We start from the raw sequence: 18,581 nt of genomic DNA, 5'->3' as shown, positions 1-18,581 counted from the left end.
ATCCCCAGGGCTGTCGGGACTTCAGCAGCCGAAGGGGACCGGGGGCGGCTGCACGATGGGGATGGGGCCATAGTCGGGGTCACTCAGCCTGGCACGGGGGGGGGGGGCTCGGGGAGGGTCTTACCATGGGCTGCAGATATCCGAAGGGGGGGATGCAGCGGAGACGGAAGGGGGACCCCGCACTCAGCTCCGCACTACAGCTTTTCCACAGCGTTTTATTACAAAATCGGCGCGGGGCCGTCCCGGGGAGCAGTCCCGCAGCCACGCGCCCGGCGGAGCGGTCCCGGCGCGGTGCGGGGCGGTGCGGGAACCAGCTCAGCGTCCCACGGCGTCGAGGATGCGGCGGTTGGTGTCGGCGCGGGCGCGCTGGCTCTGGGCGCGGGCGAGCAGCAGGAGGTGCCGCAGGAGATGGAACGTGAGGTCGATGGAGAGCGGCGGGTCGTCCCTCCTCGCTCTCCACGTACCCTCCGGCAGCGGCGGCCACAACGCCTCGGACGTCCCTTCCGCCGCGGGGACCCCCGAGCCGGGGCCGTCGGGGCCGTCGGGGCGGGCGGGGCGGGGGGCGGCGGGGAACGGGCGGCACAGCAGCAGCAGAACGGTGAGCAGCGCCCGCCGCATCTCGGCTCGTCCGCACCTGGGGGACCGCGGGTCAGCGCGGGGTCCGCACCCGCCGGGGGCTTCCCCGGGGCCGAGTGCCCCTCGTCCCGTCCCGTCCCGCCCCGCCCCGTCCCGCACCGCCCGTACCGCTGCGCTGAGCTCTGGGCGCCGTGCGCTGCGCGGAGCTCCGTCCGTCCCCGCGGGGCTGAGCCGGAGCCGTGCTCGGGGCTTTATATGGGGCCCGGAGCGGGGCTGACGTCAGCGGCGGGCACGCACCGGGCGGAGGCGGGGGGTGCGGGGCTGCGGGGGACGGCGGGTCCGGACCGCACCGGGACCGAGAGCGGCCCCTCCGGGACCCGCAGCGCTCCGGTGCCCGTTCACCCCTCACGCACCCCGCACCGCTCACACCCGCACCCCGCGCCCCTCTCGCGGTGCCGCTCTCCGTGGTGCTGAAGGGACGGCGCGGGGCTCGGCGCCGTCGGGGCCGCGGTTCCCGTCGGAGATGGGGTGCCGCACCCCCGCGTCACCCTTTCCAAGCCTCCCTCCCACGGTGCACCCCCCCACGGTGCACCCCCCCTGGCACCGCGCCGGTCCCGCACGCCGCGGCCAAGCGCTGCAGACGGCCCCGAGGAAGCGGCGGTGGCCAACGGCGTGACTCATAGCGGCGAGCGCGGTGCCATGCGGCTCGGGGGTACGGCACCGCGGCACCGCGCCCGGAGAGAGCGGGGGACCGACGGGCCAAGGGCTGAGAGTACATGCGTCGCCAGGTGCAGCGGAGCAGTGTGTTTATTGGGTGCTCCTGAAGTGCCCGACACAAATCTGGGTGGAGGTATCGTCGAGCGTGGCCGCACACACAGCGGGGCTGGGGAAGGACGGAGCACGCCCCCTGTGGGGCAGGGCATGGAGAATGGACGGAGCGGTCCCGCAGCCCCGTGGGGCTGCCAACGTGCCCCCATGGGGGACTGCACAGTGCTTCAGAACTACACGCATCCCCCGGTTGAGGCCTCGGAGATGGGTGGGGGCATCTGGGGCACGGCTCCCCACTCACAGACGGTTTGCTTTCCAGGACAGGTAGCAGTTCCAGACGATGGCAACGCACTGCACGACAGCCAGCCTGGGGACAGAGGGATGGATGGATGAGCAGCCACAGCCACAGGCAGCTGGAGCCATGGGGCCACGGGGCAGTGCTGCTACCTGTGGGCCAGAGGGACGAAGTAGAAGTTGGCAATCTGCACCGGCGGCCAAATCTGGGCAGAGGGGAGAAGTGACGTGAGGGGCCACAGGTGGCTCCGTGCCACAGGATCGGGGAATCCAACCAAGGATTCCATCCTCAGCACTTACACAGTAGTTGGTGAGCAGTGCATCCACGTAGTCCTGAGGAACGTAGAGGCCGTGAGCACAGGGGACAGCCCTGCAGCCACACCGCCCCACGCACAGCCCTGCACAGCTGAGGGCAGAGGAGCTGTGCAGGGACTGTAGTCCCCCTTCCCCTCCCTGGGCATGTGCCCGTGTAGGGCTGGGAGCAGTGGCAGCGTGAGGGCAGGAGGCAGCCAGGAGCCCTGCAGCAGCTCTGGGGCACAACTCCTGCCGCCAGCCCCGGTGCAGTCCCCAGCGTCACGGATGTCAGGGACGAGGGGGGAGCACAGCACGCTGCCCATCCCCTTGCCCAGCCTGGCTGTGACTCAGCCAGGATCCGGCCTCCTCCCGGCACTGGCTGGCGGCCCAGAATGGGGAAGCGGGCGCTGGGGTGATGGATGCGCTGTGACGCTCCTTCTACACAGGGAGAGGTGGATGTGCCCCGAATTGGGGTGAATGTGTCCCCAGAGCAGCCACTGGCCTGGGGCACCCAGCCTGCCTGGGGCACCTGGTCCCAGTTACAGCCCTCAGGCTGGGGACCTCACCCACAGCCCTGCTGCATCCCCGCAGATGGGCAAGCACCCCTCGTCCCCTCGTGCCACGTCCCATGGCGGGTGGGCACCCGCTCCCCAGTGAGTCACCCTCCGGCCGCGCTGACTCAGCGCCTGCGCTGGGTTCCAGCAATCGCTGCTAATGGGAACCATCTCGGTAATGGCTCTGAGACGTGGCCAGGAGAGGGGACGGATGGCACACAAGGAGCTGGGGGCACCACATCCAGCCCACGTGGGACCCCACAACGTGGCCTGCACCAAGAGGTGGCACCCACACTCATCACCTCCTGTAGACTGAGCACTGACCTGGGTCTGGCCCCACAGTGGCTGCTCTGTGTCCCACAGCCACCATCGCCCCACAGCTGCTGTGGGGCAGCAGCAGCCAGCTCTGGGCTGAGGACACAACAACTAGGAGGGGAGGAAGGAGCAGGTGGCTCAGGGGCAAACCCAGTGCCAGGGCAGCACTAAGAGTCAAGCAAGCATCCTGGCCCCAACGCCGCTTGGGGCAGGCACGTACCTGCTGGATCTTGGCCCAGTTCTGCTCCACCGACAGCCCGTTCACCGCTCCGGTGATGGTGAGAAAGCAGCCGAGAAAACACGGTGCAAAGGCACCCTGCAAGAGAGCAGCACGAGCCCAGCTGCAGCCCCGGGCACCCCCAGCACACAGCTGTAGGAATGGGGTCTGCAAATCTGGGAGCACCCGAGAGCAGCAGCAGGAGGGAGGCAGCACCGCTGTGCCACCCCACCCCCACAGCCACGTGGCACTGACCTGATCCAGCACCATCTTCTTCACAGCCACAGCTTTCGTGGCCCCCGGGATGAGCCGGTCCAGGATCCTGTACCACCCTCCCACAACGGGGCCCTGCGAGAGCTGCGTGCTGAGCACAGTGCCCAGGCCACAGGGCACCCACAGGAGCTGGGCAGCCACCTGCCTGCCCCACAGCTCAGCACCTGAACCCCCCCATACCGGGGCACTCACCACGAAGCAGAAACCGATAGCCGTCATTTTTAGGGTACGTTGGCCGTGGTGCCCGTGCAGCCCGCGCTGCTCCACCAGCTGCTGTGCAATCACATCACCAGCTCCCATCAGGGCCCCTGCAACCAGCACGGAGCTCAGGGCGTGCAGGCATGGAGCTGGGGACCTGTGCAGGCCCCGGCCCCACAAGCAGCTGATCCCCAGTTGTGCTGTTGGTCGCTCGGTGCCAGGACTGCTCCTGGTTCCTCCCGGCCGCTGGCACAGCTCAGAGCAGTGTTTCCATATCAGTGTGCAGCACTTAGCTGCGTGCCCACGCCCTCGGTGGGGTGCAGCTCAGCGGGTCTTTGGCAGCCCCTGCCCCGTCCTGCCCTCCTGACCTCTTCGACGCAACTCCCTTGGCTCGGCGCTCCGTGCCCCAGCCCTCATGGGCTCCCTGCTCACTCCCAGCACTCTGGTTCCCAGGCAGTGCTCCAGCCCCCATGCTTCTGCTCCTTTCTTGAGGATCTGGAGTACAGCTGGGCACCCCAACCCCTCCATATCAGCCCCTGCAGCCCCTCACAAAGCAGACTCCAGCCTAAGGGCACAGTCACAGCCACAAAACTGTGTGCCCAGCACCCCAAGGCCTGAATCCACCTGCAAGGGGGTGCCACTCCCAGTGTCCCACCCTGAGTAGCAAGGGGCAGACTGTGCAGCTGGGGTGGCCCAAGAGGGTCAGATAACCCTGACCCTAACCCATAACCCAGGGCTGGAGCTCACCGCTGTGTTCCCCAGCCCCCAGTCCTCCCAGGTCCTGCTTGCTGAGTCTGCCGCTCCCACACGCTGTAGCCAGGGGCCCTGGAGCGCACTCAAGCCTAAGTAGGGCACAGTGTAGACAGCCCCCGCGGGCCTCGCTGGCTGCGGGGCTGCTCACTGCAGGCAGAGGGCACCAGGTCACCATTGCGGGCACGTGCTGCTGTTGCCGAACCCAGGCTCTGCTGGCATCCTGGCCCCTAGCCCGGGCTGCAGGAGGTAAAGTGCTGCCCCGCAGCTCTCACCACTGCTGGCTGCCCCCAGTGCAAGCAGCTGCCAGGAAATGTCCCTGGCCTGGCCCTGGCTGCATGTCTGTGTTGGGGGGAACATCTCAGCAGCACAGCGGGGCTGGATCTCAGGGCTGGAGCGTGGAGGGCTGTAGTCCTTCAGGTATGCCTGGACAAAAGGACAGAGCTCCTCCTTGGCCACCCAATTCTATCCAGCACCCAGGAGCTGCCCCACACTGCAGAAGAACCGGACCCAATGCGGAGAAGAAACGGTGAGGGGGAGCACAGAGCAAGTCTCGAACTGCAGCGTGTGCCCAGTGTGAGGGCCCCCCCGGCTCTGCCTGGCCTCCCTCCAGGACACGGAGGAACATCGTGGCGGCACAGCCCCACAGCGGGCGCCAGGCAGTGAATTCCATCAAAGGAGATAAAAATAACAAAGGGAACGGTGAGGTGGCCTGGCACAGCCCCAGCGCCTGGCACACCCCCCAAGCAGCGCCTGGCAGCAGAGACGCTGCCGTCACCCCACGGAGAACTGGGGGATGGGCAGCGGAGGTTGGAGGCGTTCCCATCCCCCACCCCCCCCTTCCGGGGCGGCGCGTTTCAGCGGGCTCCGGGTTACCTGCGGGGATCCACCACAGGGGGGGAGAGCCCTCTGGGCTCGTGGCACCGCCCGTCCCGGATACGGAGAAGCCCCGAAGGACACGGAACGGACCGAGGAGCGGCCTACGGAGCCCGGGGGGGAAGGACCTCTGCAGGCTCAGGCGCCGGGACCGATCAGACCCAAGGCCCATACATCTCCCCCCGCCTCCAAGGCTCCACCCCCTCTCAGCCCCGGCCCACGGGGTCGCCGTGCGGTGCGGCGGGGCCGGGCCGGGCCCTTACCGGCGGTCAGAGCCTGCACGGCCCCGGGCCGCCGCGCCGCGAACCGCCGCAACGCCGCCATAGCGCCCGCGTGGCCACGTGACACGGCGCAGAGTGATGACGCCATCAACAGCGCGAAGCGCGATTGGCTGAGGCGAGGCGGCGCCCCGTCACACTTTATTGACGTCAGTAGCGGCCCAGCACGGTGGCCAGCAGCGCCATCCGCACGTACATGCCCTGCTCGGCCTGCCGGAAGTACGCGGCGCGCGGGTCCGAGTCCACCTCCACGCTGCGGAAGTGACGTCAGTAAAGTCCTTTCCCCCCCCACCCCACCCCACCCTCCCGCACCGCCCCTCAGGGCCCGGGCAGTGAAGAGGTCGGGACAGGGACCCATTTTCCCTCCTCCAAAGCCCCACTCCCGATGTTCCGCCCCACGTGTATGCGACCTCCCCTCCCCAGTCCCCATTTACTGATTTCCCACCCTGCCGGGACAGGACCCATCCCAGCTCTCCCCAGGGACCCCATCACCTGGTTGCAGCTGCAGCTCCTGCCCCAGGACCCCTTTTCCCTCCTCGTCCCCTTTTCTCCCTTCCCACTCCCCGCACCAGGACCCCACACCTGCACCCCCATTACCCATCCTCCCCTCCCTCAACACTGCCCACCCCAACCCCACCTGATCTCGTTGACGCGGGGCATGGGATGCATCACCACCATCTTCTCCTTGGCCCTCGTCATGATGTGGGGCGTGAGGATGAACTGCCCGAAGCACTGCGGGGCCACAGCCCTGAGCCAGGGGTGGGGACCCTGGCAGCCCTACACCCAGCCCTACACCCAGCCCGCACTCACAGCCTCGTATTCCTCAGCGCTCTCGAAGCGCTCCCGCTGGATGCGGGTCATGTAGAGCACATCGGTGTCAGGCAGCGCTTCCTCGATGCTCCCAAACTCCTCCTGGGGCAGCACAGTCAGCGGGGCTATGGGGTGGGCACAGCCCCACAGCCCCAGCCCCACTCCTCACCTGCGAGATGCCCTTGGAAGCCACGAAGGCAGTGATGTCGGGCGGCATGCCGAGGCCGCGGGGCGTGACGTAGCGCAGGTGGACGCGGTACTGCGTGAGCAGGCGGGCCAGCGAGTGCACCGTGCGCCCGTGCTTCAGGTCACCCACCATGGTGATCTGTGGGGTGAGCGGTCAGCACGCCCCACGGCATGGCCCCCACCGCCCCACGGCACGGCCCCCACCGCCCCACGGCACGGCACGCAGCAGCTCACCGTCATCCCGTTGACCGTGCCCAGCTCCTCACGGATGGTGAAGATGTCCAGCAGTGCCTGCGTTGGGTGCTCGCCCACCCCGTCTCCGGCGTTGATCACGGGCTTGCGGCAGTGCGTGGCGGCCAGCTGGGAACACAGCGGGCCGACATTGAAACCCCAACACGCACCTGACTAGGTTAGGGTTAGGGTAAGGCATAGGAATAGGGTTAGGGTAAGGTTTAGGGTTAGGGTAAAGATTCAGGTTAGGGTTAAGGTTAGTTTTAGGGTTAGGGTAAAGGTTATGTTTAGTACTAGGGTTAGGGTAAGGTTTAAGGTTTGGGTTAATTTTAGCGTTACGGATAGGGCTAGGGGTAAGGTTAAGTTTAGTATTAAGATTAGGGTTAGGTTTCGGGTCAGGGTTAGGGTTAGGATTCAGGTTAGGTTTAGGATTCAGGTTAGGGTTAAGGTTAGTTTTAGGGTTAGGGATAGGGTTAAGTTAAAGGTTAGGTTTAGTACTAGGGTTAGGGTTAGGTTTTGGGTTAGGGTAAGGGTTTGTTTTAGTTTTATGATTAGATTTAGGGTTAGGATTGAGTGTTAGTGTTAGTATTAGGGTCAGGGTTAGTGAAAAGGATAGGGTTAGAGATAGTGTTAGGGTTAGGGTTATAGTTAGGTCTAGGGCTAGGGTCAGGGTTAGGGTAGGGATTAGGGTTAGTGTTAGGTTTAGGTTTAGGATTAGATTTCTGCTTAGGGACAGGGGTAGGGTTAGGTTAAGGGTTAAGTGTTAGGATAAGGATTTAGGTTAGTGTTAGGTTGAGGATTAGATTTCTGTTTAGGGTTAGGGTTAGTTTAAGGGTCAGAGTAGGGTTAGGGTTAGCGATAGCACCAGAGCACTGCCACGTGGCAGGACGCAGCCCCCCGCTCACCTCCACGGCGCCAGGCTGCGGGTGCCGCAGCACCAGGACGTCGGCATAGCAGCACATGGTCTGCACGGAGTCAGCCAGCGACTCTCCCTTCTGCACCGAGGAGGTGGCCTCGCAGAACGACACCACGGAGCCGCCCAGCCGGCACATGGCGGCCGCAAAGGAGCTGCTGGTGCGCGTGCTCGCCTCGTAAAACATCGCTGCCATCACTTTGCCCTGCAGGACGTGGTGTCAGGCGTGGGGCGCGGCGTGGGGGCACGCAGCGCTCGCTCCCTGCTCACCTTGAGGATGTCCAAACTGCGCTCCTTCTGCACCAGCATGCGCAGCATGTGCGCCACGTTGAAGAGATGAGACATCTGTGGGGACACGCGGATCAGTGGGGGGAGCCCAGCGCCGAGAGCCCACTGCGGCCAACCTGGCACACACCTGATCCTTGGAGAACTGCCGCACCGACAGGATGTGCTGCCCGATCAGGGGGTGCAGCATCAGCGAGATGGAGAAATGGGGCAAGCCTTGGGGGGATGCCTGGCGTGGGAAGGGGCCCAGCAGGTGCGGGTGGCTGTCCTGAGCGGCGATCCCATCTGCAACACCGGGAGCGCAGTGAGCCCACGCGGGAAGCACGCGGAGCCCCCAGCCCCATGTACTCACCTGCCTCTGCTGCCCTCCTGCCGGCCTTCTCCCGGGCGTCCTCAGCTGAGCACGAGAGGGGAACGCAGTGTTAAGAGCGCAGCGCTCCTGGCACCCCCAGCCCCGCAGACACGACGCTACAGCGATGCTTGTCCCCAGATGAGCTGGGTCAAGCCCCCGCGCTGTGCCACACATGCACCCCACGCAACCCAATGGGACACAGCCCTGATCCTGGGAGGCACAGGGCCCTGAGGTGCCGGGCAGGCTGTGGCTGAGTGGGAGGGGAGCACCGCAGCGCCCCGTCCCAAGGACCCAGCCCCTCACAGGGGCAGCACAGGAGCCCGGGGCTGGCACGGCACCTGGGGGGGCTGCACTCATTGGCTGCAGTTATAGTGCCATAACGCGGGGCTGAGTGAGTCCCCCCCAACATTACCGGTGCCTCGGGCGCCCGGGCGGTGCGCAGCTCCCAGCCTCTGGAATGCTGAACGGGACACAAGGGCAGGGTCAGCACGGCACCCAGCCCCGACACGGCCCCCGCACGGCCACATGCTCTCTGCCCCCCTGTGCCGTGCCATGCTCCCCCTCACCTGGCAGACCGGGGTCGGAGGCACGGTGGATGCGGGGTGGGAGGTGGAAGCGGCCTTCGGGCATGGGGCCAGCACGGCGTGGGCTGGAGGCTCGGCTGCGCAGCGTCTCACCCACTGCTGCATGCCGGGGCCGCTCAGGGGTCTGCAGAGAGAAGATGAGCTGCAGCAGGGCAGGGGTTGTCAGCCTCCCCCTGGAGCCATGCACCCCTTTTTACCTTCACACTCTCCTTGGTGGGGGCCACAAGCGGCGCCAGCACAGCTCCCATGGGCCACTTCCTCACATCCTGCCCGTAGCCGGGGGGAACCAGGACCTGCGGCCACAGACAGAGGGCGATCAGTGCTCAGAGACCCCTAGCTGAGGGAAGTTGGTGCTTGGAGATCCCTGGAGGTGGGGGAGCAGCACTCGGTTCCCACCTGCCCATCGATGTAGGCGACCTCCCCACGCAGCACCACCCTGCGCACTGTCCCCTTCACATTCCTGCCCTCAAAAGGTGTCCATTGTGCCTTGGAGAAGGCGGTGCGCTCAGGGATGACCCACTCCTGCTCCAAGTCCACCTGCAGAGAGAGCAGTCAGAGCCTGGGGCTGGCTGTGGGGTGGGCGGTGGGGCAGTGACCCACCTCCACATAGGTGTCCTCCTGGGCCGGCAACCCAAAGATCTTGCGGGGGTTCTCGTAGAGACGCAGGATAATGTCCTCCACAGTCAGCCTCCCCTCAGAGACAGCAGTCAGCAGCAGAGGCAGCATGGTCTCCAGCCCAGGGAAGCCAGGGGGCGGCTTAGGGCCCTGCTTCTCCTCCAGAGTGTGGGGAGCTGCGGGGTGGGGCATGTCATCACGATGCTTGGCCTCACTCATCTCCACCCTGTGCCCCCCAGCGCTCACCGTGGTCAGTGGCGAAGCAGTCGATAGTGTCCATGTTCTCCCATAGGGCCTCCAGGTCCTGGGAGGTGCCCAGTGCTGGGCGCACGGCCCCACAGCCCTCCCCGAGGCGCCTCAGGTCATCTTGGCACAGGAAGAGGTGGTGTGGGGCCACCTCGCACGTCACTGGGATCCCCTTCTGCTTGGCTGCCTTGATGAGGAGGATCTGGGGGGGGGGAGCACAGTGAGGGGCAGCCCCTCAGCACGCCCCACCAGCCGGGGGGGGGTCCCAACCCTCTGCTCACTTCCTCCTTGCGTGCCACGTGGCAGATGTGCACAGGGCGCTGGTGCAGCTGTGCCACCATCAGGACAGCAGCCACCGTCTGCCCCTCTGCGTGGGCCACAATGGGAAGATGCTGCGGCCACTGCTGGAAGTGCTGCAAAGACACGAAGAGACCGGTGCTGGGACCAGCACAGGGCCCTCCTGCAGCCCCCAGCAACCCAGCAGCAGCACACCTCCATCCAAAGTGACACGTCATCCATGCGCAGGCTGGAGAAGGTGTCGTTGAGGTACAGCTTCAGCCCTGCTGCTGCTGCAGCCAGTGCTCCCAGCGAGCCCGCGTTCTCCGCTGACGCGCCCAGGAACAGGGCAAAGTCACAGCGTGCCCCGGCCTCGGCCAGCTGTGGGGAGGGGGACATGGTGGGCTCAGCAGGGCAGGGGCTGATGTCCTGCTGGCCCCATGGCGACGCCTGCCCCCCACTCACTTTCTGCGCCAGGGCGAAGGAGGCAGCATCGGTGATGGCAGGGCTGGTGTTGGGCATGGCACACACCATGGTGACACCCCCGGCCAGGGCGGCTGCTGTGCCCGAGGAGAAGTCCTCCTTGTGTGTGGCACCCGGCTCACGCAGGTGTACGTGGACATCGATCAGCCCTGGGGGGAGTGAGCACCAGCATGGGGGGCACTGGGGAAGCAGCTGGGGCACGGGGATATGGCAGACACGGAGAGGATAAAGTGCAGTGGAACATCTGACTCCAGGGCTGCCCTGGGCACAACCCTGGCCCCACATCACCCCCAGCCCTCGAACCTGGCAGGCGGATCAGCTTCTGGGACGTCATGCAGTCCACGTGCATCTTGAGCGGCGGGGCGGCCCCAATCTGGCGCAGTGCCTGCAGGCATAGCAGTCATCAGGCTGGGCACACGAGGCAGGGCCAGGAGGACGCCTGCCCAGACCCCACAGCCTCACCCAGAGGGGCTCCCCATGTCATGCCTGTCCCACCTCCACAAAGAGCTTGGTGCACTTGATGTCAATGATGAGCGGCACGGAGTAGTCGACGGCCAGGCGCCGCGTGCGGTACCCCTTGGTGACGAAGGAGGACAGCCGGCGGCCCCCAGAGTTGCGCATGGAGAGGTTGATGACCATCTCAAAGTGGTTCTCTGCCAGGTAGTCCAGGATGCTGCGCTGTGTCTCACGGGCACCCGCTTCGGTGCTGTCCGCCTCCTCGAAGTGCCAATCCACCGCCATCACCTGCGGCAACGCCACCATCACCGCTCCGCGCTAGCACCGCACACCTCCCCACCAAACCCTGAGCCCCCACCTTGATGCCGTGCTCAGTGTAGAAGTCAGCAGTGCCAAGGCTGGCATACAGATTGTAGCCAAGGTTCTCCAGGGTCCGCACGGTGGGCAGCAGCTCGCTCTTGTTCTGCAACAGCACCGCAGGGGTCAGAGTGTGTTTAGGGCACCCGACCCAAACCCAGCACCCCGCGCACCTTGTAGCTGCCGATGGTCAGCAGGATGTTCTTCTTGGGGATCTTGAAGCCAGTGCTGAGCATGGCCTTGAGGTACGCCTCGCAGCGGTTCTCCCCGAAGCACGCCACCTCGCCCGTGCTTGTCATCTCCACGCCCAGCACCACATCAGCACCCGCCAGGCGTGAGAAGGAGAACTGGGGCACCTGCGGGCACAGGGTGTCAGCGGCCGCCCAACGCAGCCCCCACCCCACTGCTGGACCCCGCTCACCTTGACACCGACGATTCCCGTGCCAGTCATCAGCCCCACGGGTTGCACGTCCTCACCCATGATCACCTGGCTGGCCAGGGCCACCAGGTCCACCCCCAGCGTCTTGGAGACGAAAGGGAAGGAGCGCGACACGCGCACGTTGCACTCAATCACCTTCAGCTGGTCGTCCTGCAGAGAGCAGATGGTGTGAGGCACATCCTGAGGCCACGGGGCGCTCCCAGTACCCCCCAGCGTGGCTCTGCCCCGCCCAGTACCTTGGCGATGAGCTGCAGGTTGAAGGGCCCTGTGACCTGCAGCTCCTGCCCGATGGCGTGCACGATGGCCTTGATGCGCTCCAGCGTCTTGGGCGTGATGTCCTGAGGAGGGGTCACCAGCGTGGCATCGCCCGAGTGCACTCCAGCGTTCTCCACGTGCTCCGAGATGGCGATGGCCACCACCACGCCGTCACAGGCCACCGCGTCCACGTCAATCTCCTGTGAGCATGCACACGGTCACGACCCCGATCCAGCACAGCTCTGGCACAGCACAAGAGCCACATCCAAACCTTGGCCTCCTGGATGAACTTGGAGATGACAACGGGCTGCTCCTTGGACACGGCCACGGCGTTGCTGAGGAACTTCTCCAGGTCGCTGTCTGAGTAGGCGACGTTCATGGCGGCTCCGCTCAGCACATAGGAGGGCCGCACCACGCAGGGGTAACCCACCTTGCAGCAGAAGTGCTTGGCTGACTGTGGGGAGACGCACAGCTCAGTGGGCAGTAGGTGGGGGACACAGCCCCGGGCAGCCCCGCACCCACCTCCGTGTCAGAGAGCTCTTTCCAGAGCGGCTGGCTGATGCCAATGGTGTCCAGCATGCGTGAGAACTTGAAGCGGTTCTCAGCTGAGTCAATGGCCTCGGGGGAGGTGCCCAGGATGCGGCACTGCTGCCGGTGCAGCGCCATGGCGATGTTGTTGGGCAGCTGGCCGCCCATCGACAGGATCACGCCCTCGGGGTTCTCCAGCTCGTAGATGTCCATCACCACCTGCGGCACAGGGACAGCTGGGAGGGGTTGGCACGGCCGCCATCTCTTTGGGGCAGCTGCCAGGACTCCTTGCCCAGTGGCACACAGCCCCCACCCGCTCACCTCGAAGGAGATCTCATCGAAGTAGAGGCGATCGCACATGTCATAGTCAGTGCTCACGGTCTCAGGGTTGTAATTCACCATGATGGTCTTGAAGCCCATCTGTGGGGCCAAGCAACACGGTGAGGTCAGTGACACCCCTGAATCCACTCCGCCCCAAATCCCTGCATCATTCCCTCCGATCCCGGCCCACCTTGCGCAGCTCCTGGATGCAGCCCACAGCGCACCAATCGAACTCGACGGAGCTGCCGATGCGGTAGACGCCGGAGCCGATGACCATGACGTGGGGCTGGCGGAAGGGCAGGTCATGCTCGGCGCCATTGTAGGTCAGGTAGAGGTAGTTGGTCTGCGCCGGCCACTCGGCCGCCACCGTGTCGATCTGCTTCACCACCGGCAGGATGCCCAGGTCGCGCCGCATCTTCCGCACAGCCAGCTCGGTGCTGCGTGGGGCAGGGTGAGTGCTGGCCGTGGGGCAGCAGCAGCAGGGTGGGGGCCGCCCCCAAAGCTCACCTGAGCACGGCTAGGGCCACCTGCTTGTCGGAGAAGCCGAGCTGCTTAGCGCGGCGCAGCACAGATGGTGGCATGGTGCTCTGCTCGCCGCGGAACGCCTCCAGCCGCGCTGCGTGGTCCGTGATGTTCTTCATCTTGTGCAGGAACCAGCGGTCAATCTTGGTCAGCTCGTAGAGACGCTCGATGGAATACCCGGCACGCAACGCAGCCGCCAGCACGAAGATGCGCTTGTCTGTCGGTGTCTCCAGCTCCTGGGAGGGGAGAGGGGGGGGCTGAGGGGTGAGTGGGGCACTGCCCCCCACGCCTGACCCACGTGCCACGCTGAGCCCCGGCGCTCACCACGTCCGACGCCGGCTTCACCGTGTGGTCAAAGCCCACGCAGTTCTCATCCACCATCCGCAGCGCCTTCTGGAAGGCCTCCTCGAAGTTCCTGCCGATGGCCATCACCTCCCCTGTGGGAGGTGGTGAGCGGACGGAGCCCCACGGGCTGCCCCACACCGCGCCCCACTGCCCCGCTGCGCTCACCCACGCTCTTCATGGAGCTGCCGATCTTGGTGCTGACACGCAGGAACTTGCTGAGGTCCCAGCGCGGGATCTTCACCACGCAGTAGTCCAGGCTGGGCTCAAAGTTGGCGGTGGTGGAGTTGGTGACGGAGTTCCTGCGGAACACGTGGGACAGCGTCACTGCATAGAGCACACAGAATGGCTGAGATGTGTCCCCACAGCGAGCCTGATACCTGAGGACGGGCAGTGGGATGCCCAGCGCCAGCTTGGCTGCCACGTAGGCCAGCGGGTAGCCCGTGGCCTTGCTGGCCAGCGCCGAGCTGCGGGAGAGCCGTGCGTTCACCTCAATGATGTAGTACTGCAAGGAGCGGTGCACCGTGAGCACAGATAAGGCCCCACTGCTACCACCACCATGAGGGGGGGTGCACATGGGGGGCACAATGCGCCCACCTGCTCCGACTCGGGGTTCAGGGCGAATTGGATGTTGCACTCGCCCACGATGCCCAGGTGCTGCACCACCTTGATGGCTGTGTGGCGCAGCATGAAGTACTCGGTGTCGTTGAGCGTCTGGCTGGGTGCCACCACAATGGACTCACCCGTGTGGATGCCCAGCGGGTCCAGGTTCTCCATGTTGCACACCTTGGGAAGAGAGGCACTGGGAGGGTCCATCACCCGTGCTCACCATTCCACTACACCCCAGGACAGCCTCCCTGGGGTCCCCACCTCCTCCCCTGCCCCAGAGACCACTGGGGCTCCTCAGGACCGCCATGAGTGCAGCGTTGTTCCCACAGAGGGCACCAGGGTCTTGGTGCCAGCATACAGCACTTGTGCTGGCAGAAGGAAAGGGCCTAAAGAGCTCCCACTGCCCCCCAGCACCGCTGCTGTACCGTGACACAGTTGTTGTAGGCGTCGCGCACCACCTCGTACTCGATCTCCTTCCAGCCCTTCAGCGACTTGTCCACCAACACCTGGGACGTGTGGGTGAAGGCCTGGCTCACCAGGGCTGCCAGCTCCTCCCGGTTGGAGGCAAAACCGGAGCCCAGGCCCCCCAGAGCATACGCCGAGCGCACCAACACCGGGTACCCCAACCGCTCAGCCGCTGCCTGCGCCTGCAGAGAGCACAGAGTGAGCTTGGGGGGGTGAAGGATGGGGCACCCCCTGGGGGCTCCCCCCATCCTTCCCCACGCCATGCTGCAGCCCCAGACCTGCTCCAGGGAAGCAGCGGCCTCGCTGGGGGCCACGTGCTCGCCGATCTCCTCCATCTTCTCCACAAAGACCTTGCGGTCCTCCGTCATCTCGATGGAGGTGACGGGGGTGCCCAGCACACGCACGCGGTACCGCTGCAGCACGCCGCCCTTGGTCAGCTCCACACCGCAGTTGAGGGCTGTCTGCCCACCGAAGGTCAGCAGCACGCCATCAGGGCGCTCATTGCGGATCACCTACACGGGGAGGAGGGAACAGGGCAGTGAGGTGCGGTCCCACAGCTGCTGTACCCCACCATCCCCCACAGCACTCACCTGGGTGACGTACTCAGGGGTGATGGGCAGGAAGTACACCTTGTCCGCCAGCCCTTTAGAGGTCTGCACTGTGGCAATGTTGGGGTTGATGAGCACTGTCTGAATGTTCTCCTCCTTCAGTGCTTTGATGGCCTGGGGGAGGGGGGGAGGGAGGGGGGCATTGGTGTCACAGCAATATGTGGAGGCCCATGCTCACCCCAGCTCTCTGCGGGATGCTCACCTGTGACCCTGAGTAGTCAAATTCGCCCGCTTGCCCAATAGAGAGCCCGCCAGAGCCCAGGATCAGCACCTTGCGGGGCCGTGCCGCCTCCGGCCCCACTGCCGGCACCTCACTGTACACCAGAAGATCCCGCAGGCGCTGCCGTACTGCAGGGATGGGATGGGTTGGGGCAGGGATGCTGCAGCGCCATGCACAGCCCCACAGCCCTGTACAGCACCCAGTGCTGAGCCTGCAATCACAGCCCTATAGCCACTCGTGTACAACCCGAGCACCAACCACAGCCCAGACCCTGAGCACCAACTCTGGCCCCAAGCATCTGCCAAAACACTAAGCCCCATCAACCATGGCCCCGAGCAATCACCAACCCCAGCCCCAAGTATCTCCCCCAACCACCGGACCTCAAATACAGAATCCCACACACAACCCGAGCCCTAAGCACCCCACATACAGCTCTGCCCCCAACCCTGGGCGGCTCAGATCTCCCCCATACCCACCTGTTTTGTCACTGTCCCCTCTCAGCAGGTCCCTCACTGCCTCCACGAAGACATCAAAGAGGCCCTCCAAGTCTGTGGGGCCGGCACGGTGCTCCGGGTGGAACTGTACACTGCAGGGGGACCGGGTGAGACCCAGCCCCACGTCCCCAGCCCCACACCAGGGTGACCCTGCGCCCACCTGAAGAAGGGTTTGTGCTCGTGCACCATCCCCTCGTTGGAGCCGTCGTTGGCGTTGGTGAAGAGCGGGGCCCATCCAGGGGGCAGGCTGCCCGCCTCCACCGCAAAGCCGTGGTTCTGAGCCGTGATGAAGCAGCGCCGCGTGTCCTCGTGCACACACGGCTGGTTGTGCCCTCGGTTCCCATACCTGAGGGAGGGATGGGGCACAGAACGTCGCTCAACCAACTGGACATCAAGACTGCCCCCACCCCCAAGAAGAGCTAGGATTCTGCTCACTTCATCTTGTAGGTGCGTGCGCCCAGGGCCAGGGCCAGCAGCTGGTGGCCCAGGCACACCCCAAAGATGGGCTTGGGGTGCTCGGCGGCCAGCACGGCGCGCAGGTTGGCCACCGTCTGCTGGCACAGCCGCGGGTCCCCGGGGCCATTGCTGAGGAAGAGCCCATCGAAGTCTGCACACAGACAGCAAGCAGTGTCAGGGTGGGCACTGTGGTGCAGACCCCGTGGCTCCCTCCACTTGAAGGAGTCACAGCAGGGACTGCAGCCTCACAGCTCCTAGATGGGGTCTCACAGGGTCTCTGACCCCACTGCTCAAAGCACACCATGGCTGATACCCCATGTTAAGTCACAGCGTGCATCTCCACACCACATCTCCCTTATTAACCCCAGTAAGAGGAACACCACAATGCCCAAACCCCCCAGCTTAGGGCAGGATGGGGCTTTCTGAGACCCCCAGCATGAGGCTCCCCAAAGGCCACAACGCTGATCAAACCCCAGAACCCCCTCTCCAACCCCAGAGTCCCCCCTACCTGTGGGGTCCAGAGGATGGTCCCAGGGCACCACGGTGACAGCTGCCCCTCGCTCGCAGAGGCAGCGCACCTGGTTGTGCTTCAGGCCACAGTCCACAGCAGTGATGTGCAATGATCCACCAGGGTTAAAGACACATGGCTCCTGCGGAGAGGGTGAGTGGGGGTCCAGCCCACTGCCCCCCCACCATAACCTGGGACCAGCTGCCTCATACCTTCAGGGACACTTCCTGCACCAAGTGTCGCTTGTTCGGGTCCTGGAAGGGGATGCTCTCCTCCGATACCTCATCTGGCAGCAGCTTCCCCAGCAGCGTGCCCTTCTCACGGATCTTCTTGGTGAGGGCGCGGGTGTCCACCCCTATGGGCAGATGGTGACACAGAGCCACGCAGATCCATGGTACCTTAACCCGTCCCACCCCCCCACCCGTAGAGCACAGCCTCACAGATCCCAGTGCAAGCTTAGCTCTGCTCCAAACCCACTGCCCCCAGATGCCCCCAGCCCCGAGGCCACCTCCATCCCTGATTCTCCCTCTCACCATGCCCAACCCCACACCCAGCACTGACCCACAGCCCTGACCCCTGGCCCCACCTTCCAGCCCAGGGACATTGTGCTCCTTGAGCCATTGGTCGAGGGACTGGGCAGCGCTCCAGTGGCTGGGGGTCTCCGAGCACTCGCCCACCACCAGCGCGGCCACGTGGATCTTGCTGGACTCGAACCACTGCGGGGAGAGGGGATGTAAGCCTGGCTAAAAGCCATGGGGCAGGGCTGGGGGAAACCCCCTAGGCCAGGGACCTCCATGGGACGGGAGCCCCTACAGCACAGGAGCAGCACCTTCATCCCACGCCGGGGCTCCCCACACATCCCCCATCCCCACACACCGACCGCACGCGTGGAGGTGAGTCTAGGCAAACCCACGTCACGGGCAGCCCCACGGCGCAGCACAGAGCGGTCCCGCCCCCATCTGAGGCCCCATCGCGGGGCACTCCCACCCGAGAGCAGCGTGGGGGAAGAGAGGGGCGGGGGAGAAGGACTCTGCCCTGAGAGTCAGGGGGCCCCGCGCTCACCGTGCCGAGGCCGAAGGGTCCCTGCCGCTCCCGGGGCACGCCGTAGTTACCCACCAGCGGGTAGGTGAGCACCAGGATCTGCGCCGCGTACGAGGGGTCGGTGAGCGCCTCGGGGTACCCCACCACGCCCGTCTGAAACACTGCGGGGAGAAAAAAACGCGGAGCGGGGATCCACGCGCGTCCCCGCCCCCGCGCATCACGCACCCCTCCCGCATCCGGCCACGACGCACTCACCCACTTCCCCGCTAACAGCCGTGCCCGTAGCCCCGAAGCCGCGGCCGCACAGCACGGAGCCGTCCTGCAGCACCAGGCGGCCCATGGCGGTGCCACGTGCGGGGCAATGCGGGAAGCGGCAGCGAAGGAGCGCGAGGAGTGCGGGAGGGGCGGGGCCGGAGCACCTAGAGAGCGATGCGCGGGGGCGGGGCCAGAAACGGGGGGAGGCGGAGCTTCGAGCGAGGGACCAATCAGCGCGCGGCAAAGGATGGGATAACACGGAACAGCGCGGGGCGCGGCGGGGGCTTGGAAGGAAACGGGAGATGCGGGATGCAGAAGGCGCGGTGAGTTT

The 18,581-nt window shown here is 65.5% G+C and overlaps 3 protein-coding genes across 3 annotated transcripts; all 3 read right to left on the bottom strand.

Moving 5' to 3' along the window:
* Positions 1–214: 214 nt before the first annotated feature.
* Positions 215–1,082, bottom strand: UCN (urocortin). Its single transcript, XM_065731123.1, has one exon. It carries the CDS (start codon positions 616–618, stop codon positions 316–318), a length of 303 nt encoding a protein of 100 aa, XP_065587195.1. The 5' UTR covers positions 619–1,082; the 3' UTR covers positions 215–315.
* A 275-nt stretch (positions 1,083–1,357) lies between these two features.
* MPV17 (mitochondrial inner membrane protein MPV17) lies at positions 1,358–5,458 on the bottom strand. The gene is made up of 7 exons (XM_065730613.1): positions 5,379–5,458; positions 3,484–3,599; positions 3,274–3,366; positions 3,022–3,117; positions 1,939–1,971; positions 1,792–1,844; positions 1,358–1,711 (listed from the first exon to the last, which is right to left on the bottom strand). Exons 1-7 carry the CDS (start codon positions 5,437–5,439, stop codon positions 1,642–1,644), a joined length of 522 nt encoding a protein of 173 aa, XP_065586685.1. The 5' UTR covers positions 5,440–5,458; the 3' UTR covers positions 1,358–1,641.
* A 60-nt stretch (positions 5,459–5,518) lies between these two features.
* Positions 5,519–18,335, bottom strand: CAD (carbamoyl-phosphate synthetase 2, aspartate transcarbamylase, and dihydroorotase). The gene is made up of 45 exons (XM_065730612.1): positions 18,251–18,335; positions 18,017–18,156; positions 17,541–17,670; positions 17,167–17,309; positions 16,955–17,096; positions 16,426–16,597; positions 16,151–16,336; positions 15,973–16,082; positions 15,479–15,624; positions 15,259–15,390; positions 14,947–15,180; positions 14,629–14,850; positions 14,192–14,380; positions 13,975–14,099; positions 13,763–13,896; positions 13,577–13,689; positions 13,238–13,488; positions 12,921–13,167; positions 12,731–12,829; positions 12,404–12,628; positions 12,153–12,335; positions 11,863–12,081; positions 11,609–11,776; positions 11,361–11,543; positions 11,189–11,293; positions 10,870–11,118; positions 10,678–10,759; positions 10,357–10,523; positions 10,108–10,272; positions 9,897–10,028; positions 9,616–9,817; positions 9,355–9,545; positions 9,151–9,291; positions 8,952–9,047; positions 8,737–8,878; positions 8,583–8,630; positions 8,171–8,215; positions 7,949–8,103; positions 7,804–7,878; positions 7,526–7,738; positions 6,624–6,749; positions 6,373–6,528; positions 6,204–6,305; positions 6,031–6,125; positions 5,519–5,646 (listed from the first exon to the last, which is right to left on the bottom strand). Exons 1-45 carry the CDS (start codon positions 18,333–18,335, stop codon positions 5,544–5,546), a joined length of 6,768 nt encoding a protein of 2,255 aa, XP_065586684.1. The 3' UTR covers positions 5,519–5,543.
* Positions 18,336–18,581: the final 246 nt, after the last annotated feature.

Source organism: Cyrtonyx montezumae, unplaced genomic scaffold (genome assembly GCF_038088225.1).
Source record: "Cyrtonyx montezumae isolate F1298 unplaced genomic scaffold, pur_monq_1.0 scaffold_13, whole genome shotgun sequence".
NCBI classification, from domain to species: Eukaryota; Metazoa; Chordata; class Aves; order Galliformes; family Odontophoridae; genus Cyrtonyx; species Cyrtonyx montezumae.
This window is presented reverse-complemented; position numbering and strand designations above follow the sequence as displayed.